The sequence below is a fragment of the Archocentrus centrarchus genome, chromosome 9 (assembly GCF_007364275.1).
Source record: "Archocentrus centrarchus isolate MPI-CPG fArcCen1 chromosome 9, fArcCen1, whole genome shotgun sequence".
Taxonomy (NCBI): domain Eukaryota; kingdom Metazoa; phylum Chordata; class Actinopteri; order Cichliformes; family Cichlidae; genus Archocentrus; species Archocentrus centrarchus.
This window is the reverse complement of record NC_044354.1, coordinates 9133348-9161121: the sequence shown is the minus strand read 5'-3', so window position 1 is coordinate 9161121 and position 27774 is coordinate 9133348. Positions and strand designations below refer to the sequence as shown.

Sequence of the window (27774 nt, the reverse complement as noted above, 5' to 3'; positions counted from 1 at the left end):
TAGGCATAGAAGCTTTATTTGATCTGCCATTTTCCACTTAGAACAGAGTCACTTTGAACAAAGGTTTCCGAGTTTTACAACAGCAAAGGACTCTTCACATCAGAACATAAAGGCAGTGACAACAGTTTGGACCAGGAAAGACACAAATGTCCTTACAACAGTTACAGTTTGCAAGCATTTTTAAGTTTGCTCATTTGTGTGGGTTCATTCATAATCTGCATGGGCTAGTAAGAGTGCAACCTGTAAAAAATAAATTGGTTTAGACATTTGTCTTAAAGGGAAGGAACATTTCCAGCTGAGATGCACGCATGCTCAACAATATGCAGAAAATAATAACATTTATGCACAAACCTCATGGACCCTGTTTTTGTACGGAAAACAGTACATGTAGAAGATTTCAGTTCATGCGAGGAAGTGAAGTATAAAATAAATATGACAAACAAGGGCGGTATGGTAGTTCACTGAAATTAAGAAAATGTTAGTGACAATAATCTAAATATTTTACAATTTATCGGCAGTATACTATTTGCAGTTACAGTATGTAGAAACTCTCCACAATATAAAACATTTTAACATGAAACCACATCTTTAAACTCTAAAACTTTAACTCATTTTCACATTGAAGCATAATAAACATGACTTTCTAGCTGAAACTCAGTCACTCACATGAAACTTTTAGAAATGGCACAGATACGCACAAAACACATACATTCACCAATCCAAAGAATTAAGTTTTCTGTTTTTGGCTTTACATTACTGAACTTCTTAACACTGTCCTGGCAGAATACATTCTTTACAGAAAATGCCACACATGAGGTGTGTGGATATTTGACTAGTATGTGTTTTTTTTTTTTTTCATGCATAATGTATAAAATCTTGCAATAGATGATGTTTCCATTGTCTTTTTGGATGTCATTTCTGTGTACTTTCCATGAAACCTGGGTAGCGAAAGAATGAAATGCAGCAAATGTAAATAAGAAATGAATGTATTGCACTAGCACTGATAGAGCAGAAATTCAGGGATTCTTAAACATGAAACACATGAAGATACTAAAGAGTTACAGCTATATCTTAACTCAACATATATTGTATTATTTTCGTAGTGACAAAACACTGATGCCAAATCAGGAGCCCCTGACTTTTGTTTATTTTTAACGCAAAGTAAAATAAGTCTCTGAGTGGCTGTGAAGCAGTTTTATCACCTGCTGTAATGAAAGACATGACATATATAGACATATATATGTCATATATATATATATATATATATATATATATATATATATATATATATATATATATATATATATATAAGGATAGGCAGACGGGGGGCAAACAGCAAGCACAGGAAATGCAGACGGTGGTACCCAGATATACTGTATTTTTATACTTGGCTATCACGACTCAACACCCACGATGGAATACAAAAAATATGTCATGCTGGATGCCTAACCATTAGAAATGACTTGTTTCATCAACTTCATTTCCAACAGTGAGAACTGATGCTTGTCTTGAAATATGAGTCAAACAGATAATGCGAAAATTACTGTTTTAGTGCTTATGCACAAGAGACTGCTGTGAATACATCTTACATGATTGGAACATTTTGTCGGCCAGTCAAGCTGCACTCTCACTCCCTCTTGCAATATGGTGTTGAATTACTGCATGAAGGATTTCAATCAATCAATTAATAGTTTTATATTACACAGGTGTCTAATAAATGTCTTTGCTGCAAGCTGGCTTCAGTGGAGACTTAGTGAGTGAAAAATCCCACGAGAGACTACTGCTTCAGAAAGAAATGGAAACAGTTAATTTTTTGTCTATGTATTGAATAAACACATTGGAACAACACTTTTTAATCACACTCTGTATTCAAGCTGCTGGAGGCGTTTTCAGAAACACCCGCAGTGATCTGACCAAAGATGCATATTGTTAAAAACAAAAAAGAAAGAATTTACTTGGACAGATTTTCCAAACAAGACATACAACTGCTAGATACTTACACCAGCCTAAAATTTGAGATACACAGACTTATTATAAACAGCCTCTGAAAAAACTGTCACTGTTACTAGAATACCACGATTGATGTACCAATACATTTAGCAGAAGGCTGATATGCTCAGAGGAACCTACCCTTGATGAAGTGGTAAGCCAGGAAAACAGTGCATTTGATCAGTGGAAAAAGCAGGGATTTTTACAGCATAGGGAATAAAGAAAATAAACATTTTACTTGGAAAAAAAAAGTCAAAGATCTTTTGGATCCCCTAAAATTGGACACAAACAAAACAAAACTTCATTCTCAAAGTGCTCCAGCCAAACATCAGTGTTTTGTCTACCACGCCGAACTTGTAATTCCTCAATCCCCTTTTTTCCACTTGACCTCTCATCTCACTATAGCCCTAAATAAAGTGAAAGGAGCAGCTTAGCTCCCCCTCCTGAAATAAATGCCAAAGAGAATAAAGTGAGAGCACAGACCCAACCACTAGCATCAGTGGCAGTGACTGCACTCCTTGACTCCCACTGCGGGTTCTCAGGTTGCGTCGTCGTCATCATCATCCAGGTGATAATTGAGGGTGATGACGGCACTGATGAATTCTCCGAGCTCCACAAAATCAGCTGTGATGATGTTGATGCCACTCTCCCCGGGTCTTTGAGATCTGATCCACTGCATCATACCTGGTAAAGCCCTGGGAGAAATGAATAAACATGACGTTAGTGGAAAGAGTGTAAGGGGAAAAAAATAATGTCAAAAAAGGAGAGAGGAAGGGATGATTCACAGTTGGTTAAACACAGAGAGGGGCATGCTGAGATAAAAGATCTCTGTGATGCCGCATGTGATGTCTGCAAGCCAGACACCAGCTGTGTGAAGGACACTCTGAACATGCTGGACATGTTCATGTGAGCCAAACAACAGGGAAGAGTAGCTTTCTGCATTAAAAAAAAAAAAATCTATGAGTTGTTTCCTCCTCATTGCCTGCTTTCTTGTTTTGCTTGAGTCCAATGCTGGCAGTCTGTCTGCAAAATGCTTGGATGGAATTCTGAAGGATGCCTACATCAAAGTAACTAAACGCCTGTGAGAGAGGCTGATAGTGGAATTATCAAATGAATAATTCATGCCAGGAAAATTGATGGTTTTGCTTTTGAGGCTTTTAACAAACTGGGGACATTAATAGGGAGTGAAACAGACAAAGCTGTGGGTAAATTAAGAAAGAAAGTTGTGTACCATAACTGGAAAGAGGAGACAGAAAGAGAAAGGAGAAACGTGAGAACAATTGCCTCTGGTTTATGGCAGCTGTTTCAAAATAAATAAATAAAAAACAAGAAAGAACAATAACTCAAATTAGGCCAGTGTCAAATGCCTGGGGATACCTGTAGAAACTACCATGCCTCTGGTTGCGGTCGCAAAATGCCACGACTCACATTTGACTCCTAAAGTGTGTATCTGTAAGGGTATGCACGCTCATGATTTTTTTTTTTTGGTGTGAGCTGTTATGGGTAAATCACTTCTGATGGCTCTGGTGCCTGAGGTGTGAAGTGAATGTCTGTGTACATGTGGAAAAAGACTGTGTACCATCACTGGTGCTTACACTGTATCTTTTCCGGGCCTAGTGTAATACCGATCATGAACACAAAACACACAAAAACACGCACATAAACAGGTATGCATACCTTTCTGTGATTGTCTCTCTCAGTCCACTAGCCACACCCTTCATCACAGTGCTGGCTTTTGGTGTCAGAACCACCTGGGAGACAAAGAATGTCCCCTTCCTCCTGCAAGAGACACACTGAGCATTTACATTTGATTTTTGCTCTAAGTTTCTTGGTATTTTTTTATTGTATCTATTTAAACAAGACACCATAATACATTTGATTTTACAGAAGTGCAACTTATATAAAATAATCTGTTTTACCTTTGAATGAATTACCTCACAGAGTAAAAGTATAGTTTTTAATTGCATATACTGCATTTGATTTTTTTTTCAAGTTGCTAGTTACTTGTAGCAGCAAGCTGAGGAAATTAGTAAGCAAAACAAATGAGCCTGCAGCAAATGAAATTATTTGTTACAGACATCTACTGTAAGCATTACAATATATCTACATCATGATTAAATGATCCATTGTGCTTGGCTCATTTGTGAAGTTATAAAACATACATTCAAATTAATGAAACAAAAAAACATTAATTAAAGTGATTAAAATATTTGGCATGCAGATAACCTGACAGGGTACAGAGATTTTGCCTCATTTCATCTTCTGTATACCAGACACTGGGCATATGGATATAAATGTACCTGCGGTCAGTGATTGATGCCTGCAGAAACTGAATCAGCTTCTCTGGGTCAGTGGTGTTGGCCCAGGGAGCAGGCATCATCTGGCCTGGCCAGAGGAAGGGCACCTCCAGGGCCATGGGATGGTGATAGAAGACAAGCACCTGGTACTCCTTCTCCCACAGATATTGCAGAGTCACCTGAATGTGAGAGGAGGGTATTCACAGTAGCAGGAATTTATAGACAGAGATACTGAGGAAATAAAAAAAAACCAAAACAAAAAAAAACCCTCAATATATATTATATTGCCAAAATATTCGCTTGTCTGCTTTCACATGCATATAAACTTGAGTGACATCTTATTTGTAATCCATAGGGTTTAATATGATGTCAGCCCACCCTCTGTAATTTTTGACCATTCTTCCAGAAGCACATTTGTGAGGTCAGGCACTGATGTTGGATGATAAGGCCTGGTTCGTAGTCTCCACTCTAATTCATCCCAGAGGTGTTCTATTGGGTTGAGGTCAGGACTAGGGTTTAATCCCGGGATCCGGGATTCCCGGGAAATGCGATCAGAACCATTTCCCGTTTCCCGGGAAACGTTAGACGGGAAACCGGGAAAAAAGTCGCGCGCGTCGATTTGACTTTCAGAAAGAAAAGAAAGCTTCAGAATGTTAAATTTAAGGAAATATTGAGAGAAGAGTTCGTTTAATGCGAAAAGCATTACTCTTCATTTCAGGCACGTTCAGCCTCCGTTTAAGGCTTCAGCCTTCATCTCAAGCGTTTTAATAGAGGTATTACACAGTTGTGCTTTTTTCCTCTTTAATTTGTTGAAATCGTAGGCAATGTGTTTACCCTAAGGTATTTTGTATTATATAATTTTATATTATTATATATTGTTATATTGCATTATATAGCCTATAAAATATGCCTGCCCTGAACAATAAAGAAATATCTGTTTAACTTCGAGTGTTTCTTTTCCTCGTTTGCAGCCGCTTACTAACAATCATGAATTAGGATACGGGCCTAATGTGTGAAGAAATTATCATGAAATAGATTGCTTTAACATATTTCGCTTTTAAAATGGAGTTGAGTAAAATGTATATTTTTTAGGCTATAAGGATTGGCCAGTTTTTCAAAAGACGATTCACAGCGAACCTACTTTAACCCTCAGACACGGTGTTATAAATTTGCTGTTGCCAGAATGGCAATGACCAAGTCGTAGTGCGTTACTCAAGGCCCTGTGTTATGTCATATTATAGTGTAGTACGGTAGTTAACTTTTCAATGACTATTACAGCGTTCCACTGGTGGAGATATAGTGCAACAGATGTCGCCACGACAGCGTGGCTGAGCCATTATCAATGCTGTGGAGATGAACCGTATTGTTTTGCACCAGCAATTGTAAAATAGCTTGGTATAATTCCATGTACAATGGAGGAATATTCGAATTATATTTGTTAAGGGAGTGTTGAGGAACGATACAACACCGCATAGCTCGAGCACTCGAATGTCCAGATGTAGGTTTTATTGCGTTAATCAAGCCAACGTTACCCCCTACTGGGCATAACAGGACATAGCTGGAAAGCTACCTCTACAATATCACAATAGGTTAAGGCCGACACAGGCTACAGAAGGCCTAATTAAAATAAAAAAATAAATAAACTTTTTCCCGGGATTCCCGGGAAATGGCTCGTCATTTCCCGGGATTTGATTCATGTCATTTTCGGGAAAAATATTAAACCCTAGTCAGGACTCTGTGCAGGCCAATCAAGTTTTTCCACACCAAACATGCTCATCCATGTCCTTATCTCATTCTGTATGACAATAAAGGCATTCTATTCTGGTCCTTGCTTTGAGCACTGGTGCGCAGTCATGTTGGAGCAGGAAGGGGCCATCCCCAAACTGTTCCCACAAAGTTGGGAGCATGAAATTGTTCAAAATGTCTTGGAATGCTGAAACATTAAGAGTTCCTTTTACTGGAACTAAGGGGCCGAGCCCAACTCCTGAAAAACAACCCCACACCATAATCCCCCCTCCACCAAACTTTACACTTGGCCCAATGTAGTCAGACAAGTACCATTCTCCTGGCAACTGACAGACCCAGACTCGTCCATATTTTATACACCTGTGGCCATGAAAGTGATTGGAACACCTGAATTAAATGATTTAGATGGGTGTTAGATAGCGCTAGCAGAAAGGACTGTATAGGTGATATTGGGTGTCTTCCTGGTGTGTCGATCAGAACACTCAGCAGCCCATCACATGCAGTTGTGTACTTTAATCAGGCTTTGGCATATGAACAGCACAGTAACATCAGTAGGCATGCGTGATAGTATGTGTGGTATTAAGGTTTTCCCTCATAGTCCACTCCAGCACTCGCCATCCACTGCCGATCTTACTGCTACGTTGCTGCTATACTGCTACTTGGCGCATGCCCAGTAGGTCGGTCTTTCCAACATTGCCGCCCCCAAATTTGAGTCCAAATTTGCTCCCTGGAAAGGCCGACTTACTGTCCATCTTTCTTGTCGGGGTGGTCCTCTTGATCCGTTATCTCTGGGAGCACTACTAAGCGGGTGATAGGTCTGGTGTACACGCGGTCCTTTATCTGTACCTCCACTGTTCTGACTCGTCCATCTGGTCCTGGAAATACATTGACCACTCTCCCAATCTGCCACAATGATCGAGGTAACTGGGGGTCAACCAGCATCACAACCATTCCTACTCTGATGTCTTGCGTGGGACTTTGCCACTTCCCTCTGGTTTGCAGTCCAAGCAAGTAGGTTCTTACAAAGGCCGCCCAGAATCTGTCTGCCAGCACTTGTGTGTGTTTCCAGCGTCTCTTACTCAGGAGCTCGGACTTGGGGTACACAACCTGGGGAAGTGAGCCATCAGGCCGCCCCATCAACAAGCAGTTGGGGGTCACAGGATCAAGGTCTGCTATGTCTGCCGAGACATATCCGAGGGGTTTAGAATTGAGGATGGCCTCAATTTCGATGAGGACTGTCCTTAGGACTTCTTCAGTGACCGCCTCTGAACCGAGGGTGGTATAAAGTGCCGTCTTAGCTGAACGGATCTCCCGCTCCCATACCCCACCAAAATGTGGTGCTGCAGGAGGGTTGTAATGAAAGCTGATCTGTTGCTTAGCCAGGCGCTGTTGTAGTTCCGGACTGAGCTGATTGAAAGCCTCTCTGAGTTCAGTGTCTCCACCTCGGAAGTTGGTCCCTTGGTCTGAGTACAGTTCCGCAGGTTTCCCACGGCGGGCAATGAATCGTCGAAGGGCCATTAGGAAAGCATCACTGTCCATTCCCGCTAGTACCTCCAGATGCACGGCCCTAGTGGTCAAACATTTAAACAAGAGACCCCATCTCTTTTCATTACGGCGTCCTACTTTGACGATGAAGGGACCAAAACAATCTATGCCGGTAGAGTGAAATGCTGGTTTGAACAGCCTGAGGCGTGGAGGTGGAAGATCTACCATCTTCTGGCAGGCTGGTTTGGATCTCCATTTGCAACATTCCAGGCAAGTTCTTTGGTGTCTGCGTACCGCCTCCCTGCCTCTTAGGATCCATACCTTTCGGCGGAGCTCTGCAAACACTCTCTCAGGTCCAGGATGACCAAGTTGGCAGTCATAGTCCTTTATAAGGAGTCTAGTGTTCGGGTGGTTGGAGTCTAAGACAACGGGGTGTACGGTATCCCGATCAAGGTCTTCACTCTGTCTCAACCGGCCTCCAACACGGATAAGTAGGCTGGAGTTGTCAAACTCAGGAGAGAGGCACAATAATCGGCTGGTATGTGGAATGGGTTTACCTGTCTTTAGGAGCTGATAATCCTCTGGGAAACTGTCAATCTGGACTCGCCTCATAGCCAGGATCTCAGCTTCTTTGTAGGTATTAGCTAGAGGCTGTCCTGTCAGACCTGCGGCCCCGTGGAGCTCCTCCGCTATTGCTTCTACTAAGTCCTGCCAACTGCGGTGCTTACTTCCATCAGTCCCAGGAGGTGGTGAGGTTATCACTCCACAGAAGGCGGGTTTCCTTAGCTCTGCCTCATAATTGCCGGCGGGTTCAGAGGGACTCAATGGCCATTCACTGGGAGGCTGTAGGAGGAACTGTGGGCCCTGTGTCCAGCGGCTGGCTCCAAGTAAGTCTCTCAGGCTCTTACCTCTGGTGAGGTCATCAGCCGGGTTTCTGGCTGAGTCCACATATCGCCATGCCTTCAAATTGGTCAGTTCCTGAATCTCAGCCACTCTGGTGCCCACAAATACCTTGAAGTGGCAGGATTCTGAGTTCAACCAGTGTAGGACTGTGGTGGAATCTGTCCAGTAGGTGACCTCTTGAATTGCTATGGTGAGCTCCTTCATGAGCACCTTTGCCAGCTGAGCTCCGGTTAAAGCTGCACAGAGTTCCAGGCGGGGCACAGAATGCTGCTTCCGCGGGGCTACCCGGGATCTGGCCAGAAGAAAGGACAGGTGCACTTGGCCTGCCAGATCAACTGAACGCAGGTAGGCTACCGCACCATAAGCCTTCTCAGAGGCATCTGAGAAGACATGAATCTCGTGGATCACCTCCGGATGATCCATTGTACTTGGGGTGTAGCACCTAGGTAATTTCATCTGTGGCAAGTACTGAAGTTCAGCTTCCCAAACCTTCCATGCTTGGAGAAGGTGATCAGGGAGTGCAGGGTCATCCCACTCCCTCTGTTTGTCCCACAGCTGCTGGACGATCACCTTTGCCTGGGTGGTGAAAGGAAGGATGATCCCCAGGGGGTCATACTGCATGGCCAAAACCCGGTATATATTCCTCATTGTAGGGGCACCATAAGTCGCCCTTCGGCCCTTGAAGCCTAGGTGGTCAGTGTCGCAACACCAGCTCAGACCCAGGGTGGATTCCGTGGCCTCTGGTTTGTCGTGGGAGAGCCACAGTTCCAACTTAGGGGACTTAGCCTCTGGTGGAAGATGGCTAATGACCTCAGGTTGATTGCTGGCCCACTGCCTGATATCAAACCCGCCAGATGCTAGGAGATCTCTTAGTTTATCAAGGAGATGACGGGCTTCTGTAGCTGAGGGAAAGCTCTGTAGACAGTTGTCCACATAAGTGCACCTCTCCACCGAGAATCTCACATCCTCCTCAGGCCGACTGTGTGACAAAGCGTGCTTCTGGAGAGCAAAGGATGCGCAACAAGGACTGCAAGTGGTCCCAAATGGCAGTACTTGCCACTCGTACACCGCCGGGGTTTCTTCTCTATTCATGTGGCGCCACAAGAACCGTAAAAGAGGCTTGTCTTCCGGCAAGAGTAGCACCTGGTGAAACATACCACGTATGTCTCCACTGATGGCGATGTTGTGCTCCCTAAACCGAAGGAGTACACCCAGGAGAGAGGGACTCAAGGTGGGACCAGGCAGTAACCATTCATTGAGGTTGAGGCCACCGTACTGGAAGGAACAGTTAAACACAATGCGGTCTTTGCCATTGTGGTTGACCATATGATGAGGGATGTACCAACGTTCTCCAGTCGATGTGGTGTCTGAGGGAAGCTTGGTTACCGCGCCTGTGACCACTAACTTATCAATCTCAGCATTGTATGTGGCTGCCTTGACAGGATCTTTGGCCAGGCGTCTTTCCATGCTCCTAAGACCGGGCATCACCGCTTCTTCCGGGGCCTGGAAGCAAGGAAAGTCCTTCTTCCGCAGCAATGGTGTGGCATAGCGAAAGATCCCATTCACCTCAATCCTGGTCGTCTTGGCCTCTAGGAGGTTAAGGGCTTCTTGATCCTCTCGGGATCTGGTGGCCAGCTTCTCACTACGATAGGGTAAGACATCAAGCTGCCACAACCTTTCCACGTTCTTCTTAAGTTCGAGCTCTGCAGGGCTGAGGGAGAGGAAAAGGCACTGTTGTGGTGACAGCTGTCTTTGCACAAGCTGAGTTGGTCCTTGTAGCACCCATCCCAGCCGAGTCTTAATGGCTGCTGGACCCCCAGGTGGTCCAAGACGAACTGGTGCAGTAGGTGCTATGAGGTGGGTGTGGTCTGCCCCAATGAGCAATAAAGGATGGACCCGTTCAAATGGCTGCAGAGGAAGTCCTTTGAGGTGCTTATACTTAGCTAGAACGGTGGCTGGGTAGGAGTGGTCAGTCAGCCCAAGACCGTTAGCTGTAAAGGCTGCGGTAATCTGGAAGGTTGTATGCGGCCGGGATACACGGGATATCTGGAAGGATACAGAGGAGCCACTAATGGTTTGGACATCTTGGCGAATCGTTCTTAGGGCTAAGCTTTCATCAGTACCTTGAATACCAAGGGTCAGGGCAGCACTGGAGAGAAGGATGGTACGTTCTGACCCATCATCCAGCACGGCATAAGTGTCAAGACTCTTTCCTTCGTGATGGAGCAGGACTCTGACAACCTTGAGGAGGACTCGTCTGTACTCGTTGGGCTTGTCCAGATATAAGACATCGGTCGCTGAGCTTATCAGGCAGGAATCCTCCCGAGCACTCTTAGAGTTAACCTCATGTAGGATCTGAAGGTGACGGCCCTTACAGATACTGCAGGGTTTCTTCAGTGTGCACTGGGCTGCCTGATGCTTACGTCCGCAGCGCCAACAGCGATGATGCGTCTGGATCCACTCAGACATCTGATCCTTACTGAATGCCTTAAAGGTGGTGCATTGGCTGAGGTAGTGATCCTCTTTGTTGCAGTAGGGACAAAAGGCCTTAGATGAGACTTTCTTGTTGGCTGGCTGATTCAGGTACGAGGAGGCTGGCTTAGGAGCTTGATTCCCCCCTGATTCCTCCACTCCATGCAGAATGGTAGTTGAACGGGTTGGTGGCTTGTGTTCCCACTTCCTATCTCGTCCCTGTCCTCGTTTCTCCGTAGGGGGTATCTCTGAGCTCTGACACCAGGCTTCATACTGGAGCCATTCCGAGAGGTCAAACAGAGTATACATTGTTCCACGTTGGCGACCCATCTGTCTGCGAAACTCCGACCTCATCTCACCTGGCAACTTGCTCAGAAGTCGCTCTACATGCGACCCGCATCGTAGCTCCGCTTCCCCTTGTGGGCCAAGAGTGTTAAGCATGCCAACGAGGGACCTGATCTGTAAGGCGAATCTCTCAAATGCTCCAGTATCTCCTCGTCGAATACTCGGTGAATCCATCACCTCCGCAATCTTCATGAGAGCCAGTTTATGTGGCTGGCCATACCTCTCATTCAAAGCTGCCATGGTGTCGGTGTAGGGGAACAGAGAGTTGAGGTAGGAATCTGCGATAAGGCGGGCTTCTTCCAACTTCAGGTGATCCATTAGAATCTGATATCGGAATAGCTCTGTAGCATCAGGTGGTAGCAGATTATCCAGAGCTATCTTCAGTCTCATGAACTCACTCGGATCCTTAGACACAAAGTCTGGTATTGTGGGTGTAGGACCACGGTAGGTATATTCTCTAACAGCCGGGACCGTTTTGGACTGCCTGGAAGCTTCGTAGTGAGGTCTGTGAGACTGAGGCCTCTGTAGGGGCATATACTCCAGTTTGGGTGGACCTATCTGTGGTTGCTGGTGCCCGGAGTGAGTGGGTTCACCAGCATGTGAGGCAAAGGGAGGCCTCTCCGACTGAAGAGTGAAGGAGGAGGTCGGATATACAACAGAAGAGGGGTCATGAGAAGAGGGGAAGGCTCTTTGTTGGCTCACTGATGGTGGGGGCTTACTGGGTGTCAGGGATGCTACCTGGTCTTTCACGATCTGCAACTCACTCAACATCCTTCCCATAAACTCAGATAGTAGCTGGTCCCTGTCTATACTTTCGGATTGTGGCCCGTTGGGATGTGGCGGGTAGGATTGATTAACCGGGCCTGGAGGATCATGGAGCTGAGGTGAACACTGATGCTGTGTTGCAGAGGTTCCGCCAGTAGCAGGTATGTAAGACGGTTGACCTTCCCTGTTTAGGAGGAATGACTGAGGGCTCACTCTTGATGCATAACTAATTGCAGGATGATCAGGATGGGATTTCTGTCTGCTCTCGGGAACCATAGGCAACCCATACTGACTGACTGCCTCCTGAGGTGCCTGCGAGGGCCCTCTCTCCCATGGCCGATGGTAAGGGGATGACTGCGGTGGTCGACCAGGCTGTGGGAATGGGCTAATAGGGCGGAAACCAAGAGGTTGTGTGTCCACTTCAGGCCCCTCCCCCTTTTGCCCTACCTCTTCCAGGGATGCACTAAATGAGTCCATAATCTCCCAGTGACTTTGGCTGATAGGGCTTGAGATTCCAGAGTGTGATGGAGTCACCTTCGCTACTCCCTCCAAATGAGGCTGGCCCATCTGATGGTCGACTAGTGCTTGATCTGCTGTGTGAAGAGAGGCAGGTCGCTCGACGTGTCTGTAGCCTCTAGTCAGATCGTAATCTTGAAGATGGGATGGTGGCTGTACCTGGCGACGTGGCCTGACCACTTCTGGCTGGGAGGTATATGGCTGCATGCTGGAAGGCTGCTTCTCAATCCAGGAAAAGGTGCCCTATCCGGCTCGAAGGACCTCTGTTAGATAGCGCTAGCAGAAAGGACTGTATAGGTGATATTGGGTGTCTTCCCGGTGTGTCGATCAGAACACTCAGCAGCCCATCACATGCAGTTGTGTACTTTAATCAGGCTTTGGCATATGAACAGCACAGTAACATCAGTAGGCATGCGTGATAGTATGTGTGGTATTAAGGTTTTCCCTCATAGTCCACTCCAGCACTCGCCATCCACTGCCGATCTTACTGCTACGTTGCTGCTATACTGCTACTTGGCGCATGCCCAGTAGGTCGGTCTTTCCAACAATGGGTGAGTGAATACTTCTGGCAATAAGTGAAGCAGATTAAAAAAGTGGATATAACTGAATTAATTAATTCTGCTCAGAATGAAACATCTTCTTATCCAGTTCTTTCAGACTTTCGGCTGCTCCTTACTCATAGAAATTGTTATAAAAACTGTCAGATATCTTTTTCTGAAAGCAGACACTCAAGAAAAGAACAATACAGAGCTGCACTTAATGAACCAAACTAAATGTAAAATCTTATTTTTAAGGAACTGCACTGATCCTGTCTGCCAGATGTTGCATTCCTAGTAAATACATACTTATGTATACATTTGCCGTTTATATTATGGACATCAGCAGCACATTTAGTTGAGTTCATCTGATAAAATAACTGCTGAATAACAATATCCCCTCATGATTAAAGTAAGCAACCGGTAATAACTGGTAATAGCAATAAGCTAGCCGGTGTGCTGGACATTATTTCTTAAAATAGACCAAACAAGTGCTGGAGAAGAGTGATGAAGTGGATTGATTTTGGATAGGAAAGCAACTGTGGGGTATAGAGATGACATGGGAATAGTAGATAAACTCACAGTCACAGTCCTCATTTGTCCTCTATGAAATTAGACACAAGAAGAAGTTCATTTTCCCCCCCTAGACTCTTCTAGCCACTATTGGCGTTTTTGGCCTCATTTTTTTTTTCCACTCAGCTGGAGCACCTAACAGGAAGGTGCTTAATCTTAGAGTGGTGACACTGATGGTGGAAGAGTTCATAAACTGTAGAGCAACTGGTATTAGGTTTTAAGTTTCAACTACAGGAGGAGGGGGAGATGAACAAAAAAAAAAAGCAAAAGGAAAGCCAGCAAAGAGTCAAATCTCATCTTAGGGAGACTTTTCTACTTGTCTTTTAAGCAAAAGGGCATGTTCTGAGTGAAAAAAACAAACTATGATTAGAGATGTAATAACCATAATTTTACGTCACTAGTGATCAAAACACAAAATCACTGTTGTGCAGCGCTGAGAAAACAATAATTGCCCAAAGTCTTTTGAACTCAGATAAAAAAGTAGTTCTTGGTAAGATGAAAGAAGCATCAGAAGAAAATGTTCAGCTGCTCCTGCTTCATGTAATTGCTTTTAACCCCCCCCCCCGTTAAAAGTTAAGTGTATTTATACCTCCTGAGCAAAAACAACTGGGCAGAGTTTCTCTCCAAACACTTCCTTTAACATGGTCACCAGTTTTTCATGGTGCAGGTTCTGCATGCCGTAGAAGTGGTTGAAATCCAGGAAGACCACCTCTCTGGCATGAGCTGACAGGAAACTACTGATCTGCTCTAGGCCTTCTCTGACCTAAAACAAAAAGATGAACAATAACCACATTATTCATTAAGATCTTTAGTGATTTAATGATATTAAATGTAAACATGCAGACTTTGAACTGTGTACTTAAAATCTCTGAAGGACCTTGTATAATTAGCCTCTCAGTCTACACTCGAATATAAATACGCTGCCATACACGCAGAGATGGTCAAACATCACTTAGCAACCACAAGCATTGCTAGACATTCATCACATCAAAAACCATCAAAACTCTACTCTTTGCTGACCGTGGCACTGAAGAGCCCGTGGGCGAAGTACAGCTCATTTTCAGGGTCACGGGGCTTGGTAGAGATGCGTAGGTCAAAGAAGCGGATCCCAGCCTCCAGTTGGCTCATGAAGTTCATAGTCTGTGTAGCCAACCACTTCCTCATTAGCTTCTTGGCCACCGTGCCAAAAACAGAAACAAAGTTTTGCACCGTCTCTGGCTGCTCGGGGCCCACTGGAGATGCCTCATCGATGTAAAAACTGAAGGAATCGTGGGATCCTGGAGAAAACAGAGTCTGCATTAGTCTGACTACTGCAGGTATCAGTTTCTGGTGGGAGACAAATCAAAGTGGGGTCATTACTGAGAAATAGCTGAAAACCAAGGTAACAATACTAACTACATGAAAAACAGCATCCGTGGTTGCAAATCATGAACTCTGACATTTAAAGAAGAAAGCCACATTTATTTTTTATCCTTCACATTTCACAGGCAGAACAAAAGTCTCTGAGGCAAACAATGCAGTGAGTTCACAATTTCCTTATACAGCACAAATATTTTGCTAGTTTTGCACTTGTTGGTAGGTTACTATTTCCCTGTATGCCTTGTTACAGTATAGTCCCCATACAAAATAAAGAAAGTTAGCCAATAGATTCCCTCAATTTGAAGCCAAACATTGATTCTTCATCTTGGAAGAAGCGGCTAAACAAGAAACTTCTCAACACAAGGACTTTCAAAGATGTTCTTTTCGAAGCTTGTGGCTTTCACCACCTGATTAACTTCCTCAGATATTATGGATATGTTGTAACTGTAACATAAACATGGAAAATGTGAGAAGGGGAATGAGCTCAAAAGTTGTTCAAACAAGATGGAAATTGTGCCCAAAATTTATAAAGGTAAAGGGCAAAGTTTATATCCTTTCAGTTCTCTTTGTTCTAGAGTGAACTGTAAGTGCTTACCATACTCAACACAAAGGGCTGTGACTTAGATATGATTTTTAAAAAATATATATTATTGGGATAGGACAGTGGAGAGAAGACAGGAAAGCTGGGAGAAAGAGCAGGGGGAAGATGCACAGTAAATGGCTGCAGGGCAGTTTCAAACCCAGGCCTCTGCATTAGCCTTACAACATACAGGTGACTTGCCCAACCCAGAGAGCTATACCAGCTCCCCTTACTGCTATTTCTACTATCAGTCTGCCCCACATGCCTGAAGTGGATAAGCAGGTAAGAAAATGAGTGGATGGATTTGGATCGGTTGATTGTTTTCCTCCATTGTTTGTTTGATCATCTCTGAAAATTTGCCACTAAAAAAAAATAAAAAATTCCAGAGTTCCATTTAAAACATACAAAATTGGTCAAGTCAGTTTCAGACCTTTAAAGATTTTCTGAATAAGGACCACTTCTACTTGTGAAAGGCTGTTCAAACTCATCATGGATATGTTACTTTCTTCCAGATAACTGTATCTTTTTTTTTTTTTCCATATATCCATCTTACATATGATCTTAACAAAACACAGCCGCATGGAAATCAAATTCCTGATGGTCATTTTCTAATAAACTTTTGTCATTTTACATTTGCATTTTCCTTTTCAGATAAAAATAGTTTTTCTGTAAATTGAAGGCAAAAAAAAGAAAGAAAGAAAAAAACTTTGACTTAACAAATTTACAACCTGGATGACAGCTATTTTACTCACTCTTGATGTGAGGAATCCCTAGCTTTAAACTACTGTAGGACAGCCCTCTAACAGAAAAAGTGCCTGGACTAAATTGAGACACACTTGCTAACAAGTGGACCTGCCACTAAACTGCTCGCACACATCTGTGGTGCTCACTAATATCTTCAAATAATCAAAATTTAAAGATCTTTTTCTTCTGTTGGAGCATTCCCAACAAGCCCTGGAACTATATCTAAAAAGATACATGCTGTGAAATGTTTCAAATGTCATCTTTGGTGCCTTGGGCATCACAACTGTTTTCGGAGTGGCAGCAAAAATCTCAGATACAGACATCTAAGAGCCTCAGGAGATTAAAAAACAAAACAAAAAACAAGTTACATGAATGGATAGGCAGCACTCTGTGAAAAAACTAGTGTGTTTATTTTTCAATTGTATAAATAAACAGTGGAACAATTTAGCAGATATTGTGATAAGAACTGTGTGTGAGGAATAAATACTTCCAATATATGGAATTTATGCAATTAGCTTGTCCTGCTCCTTTCACAGTGACTGCTGCTTCTTTATTACCCCCTTTACATTTTAGGCAGACAAACGCCCCCACCTTCCACCACCACTGGCACAGAGCCTGCACTGACCTTCAGCTATCTATACAGCAGTGCCAGGTCTTCACAGTCGGCACAGAGAATGACCATAAGCTGAGTAGACAGCTGAATCCTGGGGCAGGGCAGCAAGTCGCATCACTACTGGCTAAGCCACACCACCAGGGTCACAGAGTGGAAGAGTATGACCTTAACCGGCCACAACAGCTGCCTCTGCAGAAAACATTTTCTTTTTAGGGCTGAAGGTTGTGCAGCAACAAATAATCATCATCACAAAATTAATTTCATTATCCAGTCGTGTAATAAATGTAAAAATAATACTATTGAATTTACTCTTACAATGCTGTGAAAAAGTATTTGCCCTGTTCCTGATTTCTTAGTTTTTCGCATATTTGTCACACTTACATGTTTCAGGTCATCAAACAAATTTTAATATTAGACAAAGTTAACCATAAGTAAATCCAAGTAAATCCAAAATGCCCAAAAAACTATTCAATCCTACATGTACCTGGCCATATGTGAAAAAGTAATTGCCCCCTAAACCTAATAACTGGTTGTACCACCCTTGGCAGCAAGAACTGTATTCAAGCATTTGCGATAACTGGCAATGAGTCTCTTCTTTGCAGAATTGTTTTAATTCAGCCACATTGGAGGGTTTTCAAGCACGGAGAGTCTATTTAAGGTAATGCCAAAACATCTCAACTGGACCTCAGTCAGGACTTTGACTCGGCCACTCCAAAACCCTCATTTTGTTTTGTTTTTTTAGCCATTCAGAGGTGGACTTGCTGGTGTGTTTCAGATCATTGTCCCACTGCATAACTCAAGTGCGTTTGAGCTTCAGGGTATGAACTGATGGCCGGACATTCTCCTTCAGGATTTTCTGGTAGAGAGCAGAATTCATGCTTCTATCAATTATGGTAAGTCATCTAAGACCTGAAACAGCAAAGCAGCCCCAGAACATCACACTTCCACCACCATGGTTGACTGTTGATATGATGTTGTTTTTATGAAATGCTGTGTTAGTTTCACGCCAGATGTAACGGGACTCAAACCTTCCAAAAAGTTCAGCTTTTGTCTCCCCAGTCCACAGAATATTTTCCCAAGTTTTGGGAATCATGAGAATGTTTTTTGGCAAATATGAGACGAACCTTGTTCTTTTTGGTCAGCAGTGGTTTTTCCTTAGAACTCTCCCATGGATGCAATTTTTGCACAGTTTCTTTCTTATTGTTGAATCATCAACTCTGACCTTAAATGAGGCAAGTGAGGCCTGCAGTTCTTTAGATATTGTTCTGGGTAAAAGTGAGGAAACGGTGAAACTAGGTAAGGTTAGGCTCCTTTCATTGAAAAAATAAATCAGGGAAACAATTATTTTATTACTGAAGTGACTGCTGACTTTAACCAATAAACTGAATAACTGAATACACACACTTGTAATAGCTACATGCCCATCAAGTTGCACAGCTCACTGGAATTTTCCTGAGATATTTATTGTTATGTTAGGGAACGAAACACAGTTATAAGATATAAATTAAATCCAACAGTCCCCAAGGATCTAGCAACAAACTACCGTATATTTTATTAGTTTTTAATGAAAGCCAAACACCTAAGGGAAACTAATAAGGTTTGTTTTCCATTACTAACAAGCACTTCTATAAATATGCATGACAAAAAGCCTATGGTTGATGCCATACTGCAGAGAGACACAATCTCACAGGAAAAGCTGAGACAGTATCAACCCTGGAGGGACAAATCTTTTGCCAAGTGTGCAGAACATCTGTGAGAATTTGCAGAGAAAGGCGTGCAGAGATGTGGGAACTTCAATTCAATACCATTATGGTGCCTGAGCCCTGAACATGATTAATTATTGTTTATGCTCCACCTTGATGGTCCGCCATTTCTCAAGGGAAAAACATTCATTTGGAAATGTGTGGAATCATTTCAGTTTTTGAAACAAACTGTGCACACAATTAGTTTTCATTCTCACAAAAACTGCAGCTCAGAGCTGAGCCAATTTCAAACGTGTCTACAGGAACAAAAATGTCGCTCTGTTTTAGCATTAGAAGCAAAAAGAAGCTATGGTGCAAAAACACTATGGGACTGGGTTATCTTCTGTCACGTTCAGTGTTTATTAATACCAGCAAGATGTGCATATGTTGGTAATTAGCCTCAGATCAATGTCATCATAATGCACACAATGACACCGATGAGAGCACTGGAAGGTACAAAATGATTCAAGACTTGGGTTTGTCTCACAACAGTAACAGTCACTAGTTTACCATGACTGTTTTGAGCATTAACACATGGTTGGTGGGCTTCATGCTAATACACGTAATCCCGAATGTACAACATAAGCCGGAGAAACAAAAAAATATACCATATGTTACACAATTCTGCTTACATATTCCTCAGAGCTCACATGCAAGGATGGCATATGGACAGTAAACTCTTTACAATGCATATCAGAGTTGTTCTTCACTTATTATTGTGCATCGCAGTTTTGCACAATGAAACTGTAGATCCCCATGCTAAAAAAAAAAAAAAAAACTTTTTAAAAACAATAAGTAATTTTTCATGGTGTAGTGTGGAGGATGAGTTTGGTAATCTCACAGTGGTATGGCAGTGCATACCTCTGTACTGTTGCCAGATGTCCACAAGGTGAACAAGCTGTAATTGGGGTGGGATGTCTTATATAGTATATTCAATTTTCAGGTCAATTCCATTTATATAGTGCCAATTCTTAAATCACTTATTTTCCATAGATGGGTACTAGTGACATTCTGGGCAGCTTTAATCACCTGCTGCAGAGTCTCCTGGTCTTGGGCTGTACGTGTTACGTGCCAGTTCGTGAAGTTTCCAGTTAGGAAGCTTTATACTGATCCTCTGTAAATGGTATCAAGAATTTGACACAGGAATTTAGCCCACTTAGGTTTTCTTAAGAAGTACAGTTGTTTCTTAGCTTTTACCAGAGTGCAGATGTGTGGTGACTGTGATACTTCTGTTGACTGTTATGATGAATAAAAAAAAAGGTAAATCAATAACAAACCCACATAGTGGATGATCTTTGCCACCAAACGGAGCCAGTAAACAACAATAATATACAAAAGTACAAAACCTTCATTACACTGCCATGACAGCAAACTTTTCTCTCTTTATACAAAATATGTAATTAATGGGGAAGACATTAATAATAAATACAGACCAATATTTGATATGAATTGCTTACTGCAAACAATATCAAAACAAACTACTGTCAAGCAGTCTGATCACTTTAACTTTGATGAAACTGAAGATGTGTGCAAAGAAAAAAAAAACACACACACACATCCTGAAAAGAACCATATCCCAGAATAACACAAGTAAATGTCACTTTGTTTTTTAAGAGACTCTAAGAGTGGTTGAACAATGTAGCACTTTCATTAAAAAATAAACTTAAGGAACTCTTTCTCCTGACATGTCAGTATCAAGTGCACACATGAGCCAGAACACGAGCAAGAGCACAACAGAGACAACAAAAGAGCCTTAAACAAGCTGAGACAGAGAGATCCATTTAATGATGATGGCAATGTTGATGAAGGTGGTGGTGGGTGATGATTCTTACCTTAGAGTATTGACCTTTGTTAACTGAGTCATTCTGACTGAATGAGAGCAGACCATTCAGAGAGGACCACTGGTGGTTAATGCCCTTTTTCATTACAAAACATTATCACTCACCATGGACTCTTTTTAGATCTATTTTAGGATGCCGAGTAGAGGAGTGGCGAGAAGAGGAGAAGAGAGGAGAAAATGAGAAGGGGATGGAAAGTGACAGGATGGAGATGAGCTAAATGTTACTACAACATAGATATAAACTCTACACAATAATTTTACAGTAATTATTGTTACTTTTGCCATATATTTTCAGCATCCACCTATTTCTCAAACTCCTCTTCAGTTCCTTCCAATCTCACTTTGTCTCCTGTCTTGGCAGTTTTTTTTCCCCCCATCTTGTTTAAGTGGTGGTGTGCACACTGTATTTCTGATGAGGCTGAATTATTTGACTATGAGACTATGTGACTATTAAGATAAGTATCTCTGCTGGAAATGCAATTAACTCCAAATGGTGGGGAAAAGAGCCAGTAGAGAATTCCAAACTAAGCAATTTCTTCTGGATTCTACAATATTTTTTAATTTACTTTAAACAACTTATAAAACTCAAAGGTCTACAAATATATTAAGTTCAATGGCTATGTATCATCATAATACAATATTGCAAACAAGGGAATTCTTTGAAAAAAAAACTGCTAACTATAAAAATCTCATAAGCTGCAAACAGGCAAAATGCACACAATATCTTTGGCTTAACAAAATTCAACTGAGATTAAGAGGGATCACGATACACAAATATAGATTTATAGGAGGAAATAACTCTAGGACTGACATCTCTCGAACAAAGATTTTTGTTTGTTTGTTTTATCATATCCTGTTTGAACTGACTGATTCCTCCTCTTCAAACATCTGCACTACCAGTGTTTATCTTGGCATCTAATACCATTCATCCATCTTGTTCCAGAGGGGTTTAAGTGGTGTCAGAGTGATCTAGTCGGGGGACTAATGGCCTTTTACAGCTGAAAGTCCTGGGCAAGCCTTTTCCTCTATCCAGAGGGATCCACTGAAATTGAAAATGCCTGTTCTACAGTGGATTGGTTGTTACTTCTTGCAAGACTATCTTAACCTAATACAACTGCCTGCACCCATCTCCCTTGGTAATTTCTGCTATTCGTTGCTTACCTAACGCCTTGAGCTGTTATTCAGGAGGTTAAGAATAGCTCCCGTGAGCCTTGTGCATGTCTGAAAATTTAGCATTGGGGACTGTAAGTTCATTTTTTGCCCCCCTGTTATTAAAATAATCAATATTATCTACATGTAATGGAATGAGGTGGCATGGTGTTATCGTGCTTGGCACTGTCGCCTGTCACAGCAAGGTTTCTGGTTCCTTTCTGGGGCCTTTCTCTGTGAAGATTACGTATTCTCCCTGTGTCTGTGTGGGTTTCAGTACAAAGACACATATGTTAGGTTAACTGGTGATTCTAGGTTGGCCAGGGTGTGAAGCAGATAAAGTACTTAATGTGTATGGAACAAAAGACTGCATGAATCTATGGTTAAAATGTGACTTCTGGTCTAAAGAGCTTTCAGCGGGCAGTATGACTAGAGAAGCACTAAATAATGTAATTACAGTTTTTCTGCTATTGTATACTTTGAAAGTAACTTTAAAGATCTTTGCATGCAGTGATGGTATTTTGGCCAAATCATCACAATATTATTATGATCATTATTTTTCATTGTAGTCTGAAATTAGAACAAGACAATGCCAACCTTAACCTTTCAAAATAAAATAACTTAGAAATTCTATTTAGTGGGTTTCAGCAGCTAGTTTTTAAAGTCATTTTGATTAATATTGTTAATGGCACCAATGAAACTAAGTCTTTGTGTAAGGAGTAAATCATATATCCATCCATCTAATCTCTTCTGCTTATCCTGTTCAGGGTGTAAATCATATAAATAATAGATTTCTAATGTAAATAAATTGTTGCATCCTGGCAGCCTATTCTGCAGTTCTCCTGTTCACAGTGGCTGAATATCAATTAATGCAGCTTTAACAATCCAGAAAGAAAAGATATGGTTTCACTTACCATTACAACATATTTAGACAATAGATTTAAATATTTTAGCTGCTTAAAAAAATCCCAGAGCATTTCACAATAAGCGACTAATACTGTATTACTACTCTAATACTAATATATGTAGTTATCATGAACACCTGCACGACACAGATATTGTACATGCCAGTGAGCATGCACTTCAAATTCTACACCTACCAACACACAAAGTACTGAAAATACATTTTAATTACTATGGTAGTAAAAACGTGACAGAGCTTCCCTTCCCCCACTTAAGCTTGTTTCATGGTGACAGAGAAAGAAATTCACAGTATCTTTGGCAGCACACCTTTCTGTTGGCCATCTTAGTGAGAGGAATGTGCAGCCAGGCAGTCTGCAGCACTCACCTGGCAGATCTAACAATAGCCTCAAGAAAACAGTCAACCACTAATCAGCTTTGGTAACACAAGAAAGGTAACTGCTCCCTCTCCCTCACTGTCTCTCCCTTTAATGACCCAAATATTTAATATTCTACTACATCTTTCTTTCCTCTCCTGCACAGCCCTTCAACCTATTCCCAATTAGTATAGGCACAAGCCATTTGACTTTTGTAGACTCAATATGTCGGCACAGCCAGAGGCCAAGGTAGCAATACAAAAAGCTGAGTCATGTCTAAATGCTACCATGTTACTAAGTCTCAAACAAGGTAGTTTGCAGGGGATTAGCAGGATTAGGATCATGAAAGTGTGTATTACTTTACATAATTAATCAAACGGCCACAGCGCAACTGTGCTGTGTCATGAGTCACAGTATAATACATAAAAAAATATATAAATGTGCAGTTATTCCAAATAAACCACTGGACAATAGTTGTCCCAGTGTTGTGGGTTTAAAAAAAAAAACTAAACCTGACTGTATTCAATAACAACAAATCAGTATTGTTGTTATATACTGTAAAAGCTCTCTGCAGAGAGCTCTCTTTTTCCTGGACACATTTTTTTTTCTCTAGGTTTCACAACAGCATTGAGTCAGCTCTCCTTTAAGTGTCAAATGATTCACATGTGTTTTTGGACTGAAAATCATGTGGTTTCAATTCAGCTAGACCTGCTAGTTTTGACAAAATTGATCATTCCTCTGTCTTGTATTGTCTCAATCATGTTGTTAGCATTCAGGATCAGACTTTGCAGTGGTTTGCCCCTTACCTGGAGGAGCAAAAAGTTAAGGAATACCATTTTCCCTCTGCTACCATCTCTCTGTATTGTACCACAGAGTTCTAATTTAGAGACCATTTTATTCAAAGCACATTTCTTATCCTGCTGAATATAAACCTGCTGACTTTGATGATGTTTTAAAAGTCTCATGTCTTCTTTTGAGGATTTCAAAAGCTTAATGGAACAGTATTCTTTGGACATTTCTTGATCTCTACCACAAAGATGGGGGAAAAACGATGCAGTGGGCTCGGAATAACCCATGATTCAAGGTATACAACACCCTCTGTATAATGTGGTGGAGGCTCTTTTTGTGCATAGGAATGCATGGATTCCAATGGTACTGTGTGTATTGACGATGTGACAAAGACACACAGAAACAACTCAGGTTCAGCCAAATTCATTGAATGATACTTTACAGTGCAGATGGACACAACAAAAATTGTATCATTGTCCAAAACTTTGTGGATCTAGCTGTACCTTATTAAGGGCCTCCAAATGAAAAAAGACTTTTAAAAAAATGACCTATATTAAGCTTTAATAAAAGCATACACTATCGGGGTAGATGACCTTCACCACCTCAGTCTCATTTTAATTTGTAAAACTATTCACCAATCACACAATCAAAGTAACAAGAAATAATAAGAATGCAATACTTGACAACATGCTCTCACATTAAAAATTTTCAGGTTGATCCACTCAAAGGTAACAGGTAAGTATATACAATCTGTTACACATCTGTTATACAGCTGTTGGAGCTGTCAAACACCTGCTACTCTGAGTATCTTTAATGTGCTATATGCACAAATAATTTGGCTGCATTAGCTCATTAACTGGTTACTTGAAGCATAGGAAAAACATTATAAAAATCTGACAGTAATGAATCTGCCACCACAATACCCTAAAATAAACTGTCAATCATTCAGAAGGTTATGTGTACTAACAGCTAGACTGGGAAGTTTTCTGGCAACAGCAGAGTGGCAGACGTCACATGATCCCACATTGTAGAGTACTACTGTCATTGGATATTTGAAGTTGCATGGTAGGTGAATTTATCTGAAAGATGAGCTCAGAAAAATTAACTAAGTTACAGCAGCAGTTGTACAAGTTGTTTAATAAGTTTTTCACAGCAGGATTTTCCAGTAACATCCTGGAAATAATATTCCTCCAATTAAGAGGAGAGATGAGACTTGTTTGAGGAAATGGATCTCCTATCCTTTTTGTTTCTTGTCTGTCCCAGTTCTATTCCTGCTTGAACAAAGGCTTAATGCTGCGTTCTTTGATGAGACAAAAGAATGTGATATGAGATGCACTTTTGAAAGACCTACACTCCAATAGGAACACATGGTTGTTGCTATAATGAGCTTGGATAAAAATCCTGTGTGTTCTGGAGTTTCTTGGCAAATATGTGCAGACAAACACAAGAAAGTGCAAAGATTTGGTGGATGTTTACAGAATCTGTATCCAAATGAAGGATAAACTGAGCTATCCTCGGCTGAGCTGCAGGCCACAGAAGCAATAAGAAATATTAATGCCTAATTAAAAGGGACAGAGCATGTTCCCATGCTGCCCTGGCATGGATGGACTGTGGTTTTGCACAGCACATGATTCAGCAAAATTACAAGTGTAGATTATGCATGCCATGTTGTTTCAGTCTTCATTAATATTTCATTAAATCTAATTTGACTGCATTTGTCTTGGCATCCTTAAGAGCTGCGGTCATATTTGGTAATATGCCATGCCCTGGACATTAAGCAACTAAACCATCTGCATCTGAAATGTCATTATTGCACATGCCAACCAATAAACACAGCAGGTATTGGGAGTTCAACAAGAGAAAGACTGAGGGAATGGAAGAGTGAAAGTGAGACAGAAAGAGAGGGGAGAAAAGGACTGAAGCACAAAGGACTAGAAATTCAAGAGAAAGAAGAATCGAATCGCTTTGTGTGGAGGTGTGATAATCGCTAGGCAGCGGATATGGATTTAACCGGCTGCTAATAAGGCATTCTATCAGTCAGATCAGTGATGGGCTTTACAAGCAGCATTTCCAATTTGAATGGAGTTAAAAAAGACCTGCACACTGATTGGATAAAGGTCCGACAGCTCATTTTCAATGGGAAGCGCTGTGATCATCTGTGTGTGCAGACTGCACCCATCCCACTCCGTCTCCCTATGGCCACCACCCCAGCATAAAAGCACAAACAGAGCAGCATGGTTTATCTATTCTGAGTCTATAGAGTGGTTCTTGGTGTCTTTTTTTGTTACTGCATACTTATCAGGCGGATAAGCAATCCGTCATCTGGGTATTATTGATAACCTTTAGGCAGTTGATCGCAACACAAGCATTTGAACTATTACAAATACATGGCACTTCTTTGGTTGCGCAACAGGTCTTACCCTTTGTTCCAACGAGGTACAGTGAAAGTAACGGTTTTATTGAATGCAAAGTAAAACAGTTTATGGAGCAATAAAACATAATTTCAAAACTCTCAATTGGTGTATTTCTCATTTCTTGTCTACTAGAAAAGCTATACGCGATGCGAGAGGTTAAAAAGAAATGGGCATCCTCCTCACCCGATTACACTTGAACAAGGTTTTTTGTTGTTGCTGTTTTTTTGTTTTTTTTTTTTAATTAAAAAAAACACCTACCGGGAATGGCCAGGTTGGTGAGCGGGATAGTGTGCATGCTCTGCGGTAAACTTGCCATCCAGTCTGCGAACCGCAGGTCGCTTCTCCCGTGAGAAGAAGCCATGCTGCCACCTTGCACAACGATCCGTTCTCCCTGACCGGTGCCTGCGCCAACCTGGAGCGCGCGCTCTGCGTTTCTCTCTACATACAGACACACTCGCGCCCTGCCTCGCTTTTTCTCAGCATCCCCGTCTCACGCACACACACAGACACACACACACCAGTGCGACCGAGAAGTCAGTCCACACCCCCCCTGAGCAGCACACATAGGCGTGTTGCACAATTATGAAAATGCGGTTGGACGGATCTAAATATGGCAACATTCGGTGGTTAGACGTGTAATAGTAACATAGCCGTAACATAGTTATGTTTCAGTACTTGTCACCCATAAAAAAACATATAAAGGTCTTAATGTTTTTAGCATTATTGCACAGACCGTCGATGCTAGACTACACAAACCCATAAGGCTGCCAGAACACCCACGACATGAGGGCTTCATGTTAAATATTTTGGAACAACATAGTTGGATGTGAATAGCCCCTGAAAAAAAAAAGGTCTGCCAAGCTAATACCATGAGGATAGAACATTTTGCAAATGTCAAGGTATCTTTTTAGTAGACTGGATATGTGCACTATCCGAAGAGGTTCAATTAGTGTTTTAAAATAAGGTGAACACAGAGATTCAATTCTAATTCCCAGTTGACCTGTCTGAACTAAGGTCGTGTACTTCAATTACTGAAAGCTATATGGAAATGATCCACTCTGCAATTAATGTGGCAGAGGCAAAGAATATCTGACAAAAATCAGTGTGATTACAGTCAGCTGGCTGGCCACCTTATCATGAGTCATTCAGAAGATAGGTTGTAATGGTATAAAGATGAAGAATATACAAAAGCTGTTTTTATTGCCCCCATGGTCTGTATCATGATGTTCAAACGTTCCATGGGTTTCATTACCTACATGACAGCAAACTAGATGATTGACTCTTCTCTGCTAAAATCTGTTTTTTTGTTGTTTTCCCATCTTTGTTTTGAGAAGTGTCACAGGAAGAACGGTTGATCAAACCATTGTCAACATACACACACAAAAAGATCAATACGGAACAAATACCATGCATAATCACAAATTTCTGCCATCTCCCCAAATACAAATAATAGGACTGCCAAATAATATGCTTTGCCCTGGTTGCAAGCACTCACATCTCTGGTGATGTATCAGTCTGACCTGTTTAATGCATTTATCTTTTCACCATTTTAACATTCCCTTTTAAAAAATTCAAAAGCAATCTCACACACTTCTATTTTTCCAAAACATGTTCCTACTAAAACCCAGTCATGTTCTTCA

The 27774-nt window shown here is 41.8% G+C and overlaps 1 protein-coding gene across 2 annotated transcripts; it reads right to left on the bottom strand.

Moving 5' to 3' along the window:
* Nucleotides 1–26584, bottom strand: plcxd3 (phosphatidylinositol-specific phospholipase C, X domain containing 3). Of its 2 annotated transcripts, XR_004020389.1 has the most exons (7): nt 26393–26584; nt 14648–14904; nt 14217–14390; nt 4290–4465; nt 3667–3768; nt 2473–2684; nt 1–938 (listed from the first exon to the last, which is right to left on the bottom strand). XR_004020389.1 is itself a non-coding variant. In XM_030737933.1 (6 exons), exons 1-6 carry the CDS (start codon nt 26493–26495, stop codon nt 2528–2530), a joined length of 969 nt encoding a protein of 322 aa, XP_030593793.1. In that variant the 5' UTR covers nt 26496–26584; the 3' UTR covers nt 1–2527. The 2 variants fall into 2 exon arrangements, 1 of the variants encoding a protein (XP_030593793.1); XM_030737933.1 differs by having other exon boundaries at nt 1–2684.
* Nucleotides 26585–27774: the final 1190 nt, after the last annotated feature.